At 32.2% G+C, this 11,319-nt stretch overlaps 1 protein-coding gene across 1 annotated transcript; it reads left to right on the top strand.

Annotated features, from left to right (window-relative positions):
• Positions 1–9,469: 9,469 nt before the first annotated feature.
• LOC140894321 (pumilio homolog 11-like) lies at positions 9,470–10,817 on the top strand. Its single transcript, XM_073302804.1, has 4 exons — positions 9,470–9,841; positions 9,911–10,077; positions 10,161–10,417; positions 10,519–10,817. Exons 1-4 carry the CDS (start codon positions 9,488–9,490, stop codon positions 10,575–10,577), a joined length of 837 nt encoding a protein of 278 aa, XP_073158905.1. The 5' UTR covers positions 9,470–9,487; the 3' UTR covers positions 10,578–10,817.
• Positions 10,818–11,319: the final 502 nt, after the last annotated feature.

Raw genomic sequence — 11,319 nt, 5'->3', positions numbered from 1 at the left:
TGGGCCATAAACCAGACCCACTTTTATTACATATGATAAATCAATTTGGGCTATTAACCAAGCCCATTAATAAAACCCAACACCTATAATAAAAACCAAATGTAAACAACCTAACATACACCTACAAAATTGGTCATGGCAATCGATCATCCTCTTATCCAATAATTAATTCAATAATTAAATCATTGGATAACATGCAATGACAACATAATTAAAAAGATAAAATCAAATTTTATCTAATGTAATCATAAGATCATATCTTATCATCAATTGTACCAAAATAATTAATTTTGTAAAATCTAATTTAACGAATAAAATTTATAAATTTTTTAAAAATTCAAATTTATCCAAAAATCAATTTTAAAAATTTCGGCCTCAAACAATTTTAACCCAATGCCTCATGGACTAATCAAAACAATTTTCGATCGGACCAAAAACTAAAATTTCAAAAATTTAAAATTCTTTTAAAAAATCAATTTTTAATTTTCCACGTGGGGCAGGGCAGACCCACGTGGGGCCTGGGCAGTGGCAGCGATCCAATCGCTGCCCGTGTTGCCCATAAAATTTAATTTTAAAAAATTTTGTTTTGTTTTCCAAAAACCGAGGCCAAAATTTTGTACAATCGATAAATTTTAATCGTTTGATCTGAGAACAACCTGTCTCTAACGCCACTGTTGAAACACGTTTTTAGATCAGTCAGATCTGATACCCGAAGCAGCGGAAGTTTAAAAATTTTTATTTTCTGATCTGGAACGATTCCAGATCATGAGCATCAAATCCTTACGATTAAAATTAAACAAGTAAAATAATAATAACAATTAATATTTTACCTCTTCAAGCTATGACTTGATTTATGGACTCCAACAGATTAAATATGTTCTTGTTGTAAATCTCAGGAACCGATGACTCGCTCGATCAACTTCTGAATTAGGTCCACGAATAGAAAACTAAAACCCTCTGATTGATTGCACTAGAAATCAATCAGATGTTTATCGAAGAGATTTACAGATTTGATATGTCAATTCAGAATGTAATTTTTCAAAAAACACAGACTGAATTCTCTCACAAAAGGGAGACAGGATTTTCGAAAAATCTTCTTGAGACCCTCTCAAGATTTTCGAAAATTCCTTTTTTAATTATGAGGTTGTGTGTGTAATTTTTGTACTGCAATAACTTATTTATAATGTGGGCTGCTAACAGCTTAGGGCTCATTAGTCATAAGTTCAAGCCTGACAAGAAAAGCCCGCATGTTCAAAAATTAATATAAAATTCATCGTGACTCAGAATGATAAATCAATTTCATCATTGTGCATAGAAACCTTTTCTGCATATTTTAAAGTTAAGATAAATTTTTTGAATCCGAATTCAATGATTTCCAAAAATGGCATCCCTATGTCATTTTAGGAAATCTCACTCCCTTTACTCTATAATAAGAAGTCCTACTTCTCATATGATAAATTGAACTCATTAAATTTAATTATCTCAATGGGGATTAGAAATCTATTACTTGTGTGACCCTCAATGGTTCAGGGATACAGCTAGCCGTGGGCTCACAACTCCTTGTGACTCGGAACAACGATTTCCGACTTACCCATCGAATCATGGTAAGAGCGCCTAGCAACATCGCTCCATGATTCCCTAGGTATCAATGATAGTGCCTGCAAGAACCAGTAGGTTTTGATTAGCGTACAGTACGGTCCCTTCAACCATATATCCCGATCGAATCAACAACCATTGGTACATCGAGATTCGTTCGAGATTCGATAACTATGCAATACATCTTGAAGATCAAATAGTGACATCGCATGTGCTACTAGGAAACCAAGTAACCTAAAGCACATCATGTACTCTGGCCAGAGATTTGTCACACTAATATCTCCTCAGATCGCATAGGATATCCACACTCGCAAGCGTGTGGTGAATCCTTGACAAAAAAGTATTGACTCCTATATGTGTCGTAACTGTACCCTATCTCGACACCTGATGACCCTCATAGAGTCGGTAAACGAGTCAAAGTAGAGTACTAGCATATAGAGTCTCCATGATGTTTCAAGTAGTAAGGACTAATGGTGTACAACCAAAACCGCGGACTTATCAACTCGAATAATGATAACCACTTGGAAAGTCCGAATAGGGTAGTTCGATCATCCATCATATGAATATCCATTTGCATGCTTCGAACATCTCTATGTTCCATACCAATGAAATGTGGTACTCAGCATCGCAAATGCTAGTCTCAATCTCGAGCGATCCTTATCCTTATTTGCGGACGGCTCAATTGACTAGGAACTGTTTAGAATATACAATGCTTATAAGATGCGTTTCATGATAGTCATCCAAGTATACTATCACATCTTACATGCACTCTAGTATATTCAAGGTCTTTATCTAAACATCGTATAGTACGTCACAACATAATAATATGATAAAAGATAAAGTAAATGCCAATAAAAAAATGTAAATTATATTAAACAAAGATTGTTTACACATAGAGTCACAAAAGCCCTTAGCCACAAGTTGGCTAACCGAGCACCCACTCTTTCAATTACACTGCCTCCAAACGATTCCGTGGAAAAGGACAACCATCAAGACCATCTCTGTTGGACACTGAATTCACCTCTGGGGATGAGAGCTCTGATGAAGACTTCAAGCTTGTACGCCGAAAAAGGGGAAATTCAAGTACCCAGGAACCGTCTGGAGAAGCTATTCCGGTTCCTTTTTCCGCTGAAAGTAAATCATCAAGTGATTCCTCTGAGAGTGAGTCCACTGAATCAGGAACTCCACTTGTTGCTGCTACTGTTGTTGAGACAGATGCACCTGCATCTGTACCTACTGTTGTGGGGACATCTACTGTTCCTCCTGTTCTGTCCGATGAAGAAGAAATGTCAATAGCCCAGTTCATGGCTAAAATGAAGAAGTCTAAAGGCAAGAAGCCTACATCCACTGGTACTGCTCCTGTCCCAGAATCTGAAGATGAACCAGACAAGGAGATGCTCACAGAATTTGCTGACAACCGCCCTCAACCTTCTGATAGTTCCAGCTCTGATTCGAGTGAAGATTCAGATGCTGAGAAGGAGTTGGAAGAAGAGTCCAATTCTGATGACTCTGAACAAGAAGAGGAAGGTGTTGCCGACACCCTGGACAATACCTTAGGAGAAGAATACCAGGTAAACTCGTCCTATTCATCTACTTTTTACTCCAAGGAGATTGCTGATTTCTGGGAGAACTATGCTGATCGAGAGTTTCTGGAGGAGCATAACATTGATGTTGAGAGCTATGGAGCTCAGAACATGGTGAGATTTTTCGAGGTAAGGAACATACTGTCTACTGTTACTACTGCTGGTCCTTATTGCAGAGAACTGGTGCGTGAGTTCTACTGCAATCTCACTGAAGCTGTGAAGGATCCTAGATACATGAAGTATGGGAAAGTCTATGTGCGTGGGCAGATCTTCGCTTTCAGCCCTGCCATTATAAATGGATTTCTTCAAACTCCTGCCTCTGATGATGCTGCTCTGCCTACCACTGATGAGATGACATCTGTCATCACTGGAGGACATGTCAATGTTTACCCAGCTCATCCTAAGAAATTTTCAGCAGCCAAGCTCACTTCTTTTTACTCTGTCCTCCATAAAACTGCTGTGAAGACTTGGACTCTATCCGGAAATTCCAGTGTGGTTACCAAGCCTCAAGCCCCTGTCTTGTATGCTATTGGCACTGGAATTGCATTCAACTACGTCCGACTCGTGTTTGACACAGTCATGGCTTTTGCAGATGGTGCTCAACCTACACTGAAGCTGCCTTATCCATCACTCATCTATTCTATACTGCTATCTCAAGAAATTGAGAAGGATGATGATGAAGCACTTATTGCTCCAGGAGAGTTGCTAAAGATCGCACCTGCTTTGCTCAAAGGAAATCGGAAGATAGACTTTCCTTGGTCTGAGTCTGCTGATGCCGCATGTGTTGTGGCAGGTGCTGACAACACCTCCTCTGCCACTGCTGTTTTTGTACCCCCCCCCCCTCTACTGCTCATGATGTTGATCCTGCATTCATACAAGCTCAATCACTGAGCAGAATATTGCACAAGCAAAGGCTGACCTAGCGTATTATGAAGGTTAAAGGCTCACTATGAATCACTACTAAGCGGAGATGGCCCTTCTGAACAAAAAGGGGGAGAAGAAAGTGAAGCAGACAAAGCGAATCTGAGAACAATCAATTTTAATCTTCGTTTTTAGTTTTTTTGTTGGTTTTGCTAGTTTATTTATTATTTGTTTAGTTTTTTTCCTGATCATAATCAAAACTGTCTTTTATGTGGTTTTAACTCTGATATGATTTCTTGATTGTGTTTCTCCTTGCTCTTCTGATTTCTGATTTAAGGTGTCATAAGCTAGATGTTGCCAACATCGTGCGACAACACCTCTGGATATACTTAGGGGGAGAATCTATTCAGGGAAAGTTTTGATTAAGGGGGAATTTAGTTGATATGTTTGTGAATTAAATATGTTTTGTCCAGAAAGGCAAAAAGGGAAGATTGAAAGGAATATTTTATTCCTTAAAATCATTCTATTTTGAAAAAGAGTTTATTAAATATCTTTTGCCTTTCTTGGACATGATGTAATCTTTATTTATGTAATTTATTTCCTATTTGCGATATTGATAAGCTGATTAGAATATTTAACATATCATATCTAATATTTATCTTTATTTATTTGTGTAGATTTGATATGATCAAATAAAAAAAATCCTACGCCTACAAGGAAATATATTGAAGAAGGATTCTTGATCTATTTATTTGAGATAGGCGTTCACAAGAAAGGAGAGATAGAGAGAGACCGTGAGATTTCCAAAGAGCTTCATACACGTACATTGACAAAAGGATGGAAGATCTTTGAAAGCTCAAATCGGTCAAGGTTACTTGATGCTTGAAGAACACTTGAAGGTCATTGATTGAAAAGTGTTTTGACTATACAAGTTTTTGGCATCAAGATTTTTAAATCCTTACTCTATTTTATTTATTCTACTTTGAATAGAATTTTTAGGAGTTATTTTTATGGTTTATTTTCTCAATTGTTTTGAGAAATTGAATTTTACAATAATCACTAGTGTTAGGGTTTGTAAAACTCTTTGATTTGTTTTCTAGTGAAGTTTTGCCCTGAGGCGCTGCAAGAGTATTTTATACTCTTGCTTAAATCATATTGAGTCTATTTATTTGGTTGTTTGTATTTACACTTTAATTTTATTCCGCTGCAAGTTATTCAAGGTGTTATTGTAGGTGTGGTCAACATCTTGTGACAACACCTCAAACAATTTATGTGCAACCCTTATTCCCTTACAATTCGGTTGCTTTATATGCGTGTTTCTCCATCGTTTTAATATGCACGATTGACTAGATTGGAATTAGTTCAAACCTTCCACGAGATGTTATCGTTTTCACTGTGTTTGATTAGATAGCTGATTATGAATTTAGAAGACTGGATTTTTCTTCAATTTCTTTATCCAGTCAGTCATGGTGTTTGAACGTGTCATAAAAGCGTACTTTAGATATGATTATACGGTTGACACGCAAGATTTTTGGTAACTTTTGCGTGTTGTTTCATCGTTTTCGACTAGGAAATATGTAGTATTATCATTCGGAATTGGCTAATATGATTGTAACAATTATAGGTTAATCACGGAGCTCGATTTCTTTACAAATGAATCAGATGACAAATTCGATACTCGTGAGTTCAAGTTTTAATCTTTCATTTTGCGCCAGAAAAAAAAAAATATAACTACTCTTGGATTTAATGCTACGTTTATTTTTTACTCATAATTATTTTTTTAATTTGAAACATTAATTTTTTATAAGTTTTTTTTTTCCTATTTTTTTAAAAAAATGTTCACTGTTGTCTTTCATGCAATTATTTTTTTTTTTTTACAAAGCAATTATTTTCATTAAATTGACTGAGAATAGAAAATGATAGGACAAGATTTATTTTGATTCTTTCACAATCACTTCACATTTTAACTTACGGATGCAACATATATTTTTTTATTCATATTATTCTCTTAAGCGAAATGTTTTCATAAGCTCATCTACACTTTTCTCATATTCTACTTACTAATTTTATTCATTGGAATCTATAATTTATTTTTTCATTCTCTATAAATTTAAATTCTTCTGATTCTCCTGCTATTATCTATCATCAGTTTTGAATTTCCAAATTGTTATACTAAATATTCTTAACAGATTTGTTCGGATCTCTTGCGATTATCTCTACTTCTAAATCAGCTTAATTTTAAACTCATCGTTGCAATCTATAATTTATTTTTTCAATTTTTTTAAATTTATAGGGTGTTTGGCTAAGCTTATTAAAAAGAGCTTATAAGCTTCTAGAGCTTAAAAGCTGTTTTACGAGCTTATAAGTTAGAACTTATTTTAAAAATAAGCTGTTAAAGTGTTTGGCTAAACTTATTTTAAACAACTTAAAGATTTTGATATGTTTGGTATTATAAGATCTTTTTATTGTCAAAATTACCAAAAATGGTATAATTATGAAAATAATATTTTGAGTTATATATATACGAAAATAGTTTTAGTATTAAAATATAAAATTGTTTTAATATTTTACTTTAGAAAAATTTATGTGATTTGTAAATTTTTTTAAAATAATATTTAATATTTAATGGGTGGAGGATATGACGAAAATTTATGAATATATTCAAAGATATTTTAGAGAGATAGAATATTAAAATAAGATCTTTTTGAAAAAAGTACATCCCCCCTTACTTTTTTAAAAACTGCTTATTTTGACAGCTTATAAGCTGTTTTTAAAAAATTTTGCCGAACAAAATTTGAGAGTTTAAAAGCTCTAAAACAACTTATAAGCTGTTTGAAAGAGCTTTTAAGCTCTGCCAAACACCCTCTTAAATTCTTCTTATTTTCCAGATTTTTATACTAAATATTTTGACCAGATTCTTCAGATCTCCTGCGATTATCTCTCATCAATTTCGAATTTTCAAATTCTTATACTATATATTCTTACTAGATTTGTTCAGATCTATTGCGATTATCTCTTATCAGTTTCTAATTTTAAACTTCAAATATAAAATATATATACATTTTACTTTTTTATATCTATTTACTCTTCCTTAATTATATTGTTACGGTTCTTTTCATTTGTTGTTCTAATGGAACATATTCCAAAAGCAAGATTAATAACTGGAGCTATACACATTTATTGAATTATTCTCCTACATTGAAAATCGGATAAAAAAATTGATTTTAAAAAAAAATATTTCATTCTCAAATATATGTTTCCTAACCAGTAACCATTTATGTTTCCTACCATTATGTTTTTTATTGGAATCATTTAGTGTAAAAATAAATTGCTCATGTCAATTTTTAATTTTTTTTTGTTGTTTCTTTATCGAAGTATTTAGTGTTTTAAATAAATTGCTCATTTATTGAATTCTTCTCCTACATTTATTGAATTCTTCCCCTACATTAAAAATTGGATAAGAAAATTTTGATTAGAATAAAATATGTATATTATTCTCAAATATATGTTTCTTAACCAGTAACAATTATTTTTTTTCATTTTTCATTAACGTAGTTTTTAAAAAATTTAAGAAGCAATCAAATGCTCTATGCATGTATTTTATGATTTTGGATATCAAGTGCATTTTTCGTTATCCTCTCCAGCACTATAATGCTCACATTTTATCTTTTTAATTTATAAATCTGTACCAATTTCTATATGTACAATTTTCGATTAAGACTGGAATTGAGTTTTATGTTTACGTATTTGTATGTTTATTATTTTCCATAGGAATCGTCTTACTTTGTCGTGTTACATACTGAACAAAATTGTTTTCGTTAGCGCGCTCAATTACCCGTCGTCAAATTTGATATGTTGCAATTTCTACTATTCGTTTTAGATTGAGCCCCAATATGTTCACCCCTATAAACAATGAAACCCAAGTCCCAAGCTATCAATTATTTCCACACTGGTTTGTATTAAATGATCTCTATGCATATGCATGTCCATTCTTGGGTTTATTATGATTTTCATGGTTTAATATCACTTATGTGACATATATTATTCTTTATATTATATTCTAAAATTTACTTCTCAGATTATTTGTCCTTTTGGAGCTGCAAATGTGTTATGACTTCGAATTTTAATTACTTTTATAAATTTTAATAATTTTAATTTTAATTTTAATTTTTGGATGAAGGTTTGTGGATCGTAAAATTTGATTTATGTTCTCTAATTTTAAATTTAACCAAAAAATGTTATGAGAATAACAAATTAATAGATTTATTCCTATCAATCAGTTTCGTATAACATAGTTGTTAGAAATTTCAAATTTCAGTATTTTATTAAATTTGAAAATAAAATAGCATTTTCATTTTTTCAAAAATTTAGTGCGATGTTGTTATTAATTAAATTTATTTCTCTTTTAATGCTTTCACACTATTTTATTCTTTATTTTATGCTTTTACCCAAATTTCAAATATGAGAATTTATTTAATTTGAAAATATAATTGTGTTTAGATAGTTTCTAAAATATAAAAAGTGTTATTATTAATTTTATTTATTGTTGAGTTTAGGCTTATACCCAATCTACGACTAGGATGTGAAATTTTAAAGTTATGAGTGACAATCATGACACAATCCAATTACATTTTAATAAATACATAATTCCATTTGTTGTATTCATGAGGTTGTTATAATGAGAATTTTCTGTGTGATATGTACTCATTGAAAATAAAAAAAAAATCTCTATTTCAAACAAAATATGTATTCAATCTCAATTGCATTATTAATTTAAATTTACAGAAAAATAAAATAAAAATGTCCCGATAATATAAATTTTAGAATTAGAAGTGACAAAAATAAGAAAACAATATCTTACTTCTTGACTTTAATCAGTTTTGTTGCCTTATTTTATAAATAAATGTTATTGTATTTACAAACTATTGCTAATCATTTAGGATTTGCACTCAAATTTTTGTATTTATTTAAATTAAAATATTTTAATTTTTTAAATTTAAATTTTTATGTTCCATTTAATATATTTTCTACACAATCACATATGCATATGGACACTGTAATTTATGAGACCTTTATTTATTGATTTATTTTTTAAATATTGTCACAATTTTAGAAATTCATTTATAGTTGCACAATGTCTTCTCCTCCTACGCGGAAAAATGAAAGACGACAATTAAATACAAAAAGAATACGATCACAAAGACAATTAATGACAATATAATTATTATTCTAAAAAAACTTTCAAGTACACCAATGACAATATTTAATGTAAGTATATATCAAACACAATATTTTCATTATAAAAACGTCATTGTATCGTATTAAAATATAATTTAAACTTTAATTATCTCACCTCTGTTTCTTCTTTAGAAGATTTTAAGGTCAACTTGATTTCGAAAGCTATGAATCCACACTGCTCTGAGTTCTTAATTAAGAAACTCGGAAAAATGATACCGAAAGACATCGAAATGATTTTTTTAGAAGTGAAAGATAACGTAGGTATGCTAATGATCGATGAGGTCGGTAGCAAGGTCATTCAAAAATTTTTCGCTGTTTGCGAAGACGAACAGATGAACAAGGTGGTTTCCTTGATCACTGTTGATGCAGGTTTACTCATGGCTATCTGTCTCGACTCTTGGGGATCTCAGTCCGTGCTGAAACTTCTCGATTGTATCACAACACGGATCCAACTAAATTATCTGATATCGGCCCTCGAAAAGATCTTCGTTTTTCTCACCAACCACCCCATTGGTTCTACCATTATTCGCCATTATTGCATTGTATTCCCTGCTGAAGTCGAGGTATTTGTTAATGAATTTCATCCTGTTTTTTTTAATCTGTTATATAACACTACTTTTGTTTTTTCGCAGCCGATACTTGCATTGGTGGCCCAACATTTGCTCAAAATTGTCTACACCGAAAGTGGATCCCGCCTTGTGCAAGCGGTCATGTCAAATGTCTTCAATCTGAGCGGCCAAAGGTGTATTTACGGGGGAATAATGCTAAATTTATTATACCTGTCTACACATCGATTCGGGTATGTATGCATACACCCTTTTTCATATCCCACTAGCAAATTTGCTTGTAAAATCCAATGATCCAACATTTATCCGGTTTCAGGAGTCATGTGGTGCTGCATCTTATAGGATTTGGGTTGGAGAATATGCTAGAAAGTATGATATATGTCATGAGAGGGTCTTTTGTTTACTTGTCCACTAACAAATATGGAAGCATTGTTGTAAAGAAATTCATTGAGGCATCCAAAGGAACAGGCCGACATACGATCATCGATGAGATATTTAGCAGTCCTGATTTCTCGAGGGTCATACAAAATCCATGTCTGCTCTGTTGTCCAATTAGCCAAAGAATACTCTACGGTCAATGCTAATCTTTATTCTTTTATTTACAATCTAGGCTAGAAGTATAACACCAAATAAACAAACAAAAAAAATTTAAAGTTGTCACAACAATCCTACAGGGGACTGTTCTTGGCCAGACTACGTATCATCCGATTCAAGTAACACTCTGATCACTTGAATGACCAATGCCCTGGAAAGAATGCTATGCCAAAAAATAGGAGGAGGAATCACGTTTTGATAACTAAGAATCACGATCTGCTGATCAAGAGAAGAAAGAGGAAGGACAAGAGAATTCTGGAAATATTGAAGGAAAAATTTGAGTGTAATTGAAGGAGAAGACTGAAGAGGATACACGCATTGGATAGGAAGCGGAAGTAAAAAGCATATCGTAAAGTTTTCTCATCAAACTTCTTGAGAACATATTAAACATTGATCGAATTATCATATTTCAGCTATATTTTGTCATTTGAAGGCAAGCTTAAATCTTTTTATTATTACTTTAGTTGATATCTCATACAACAATTCCTTGAAGTTCCTTTTAGTTCAAGTCAGAATTGAAATTCATATGAATCGTTATAAATTTTAAATATATTTATATACTAAGCTTACTTTTGGAGGTAGGATGTGATAATTAATGGATATCATATTTGAGTGATTATTTGCTTTGTGTATACGGATATTTAGAGTTGGAAAAAAATCTTGAATTTGCTTGGTATGTTTTTTGTGTTATGGATAAAAGCGTGGACAAGTTTCCATTACATTAAAATACCCCTTAGCCCTTCTATTATTACAAATTTTATTTATAGTTTTGTGGTGGGAAAATATTGAACCGAATCTGGTGAGGAAGAGTGAAAGCGAGGAGATGAAGTGTAGCAAGAAGACATATCAAATTGTTGTAAAAAAATAAAAATTTATGATAA

Source organism: Henckelia pumila, chromosome 4 (genome assembly GCF_033568475.1).
Source record: "Henckelia pumila isolate YLH828 chromosome 4, ASM3356847v2, whole genome shotgun sequence".
Lineage (NCBI taxonomy): Eukaryota > Viridiplantae > Streptophyta > Magnoliopsida > Lamiales > Gesneriaceae > Henckelia > Henckelia pumila.
This window is presented reverse-complemented; position numbering and strand designations above follow the sequence as displayed.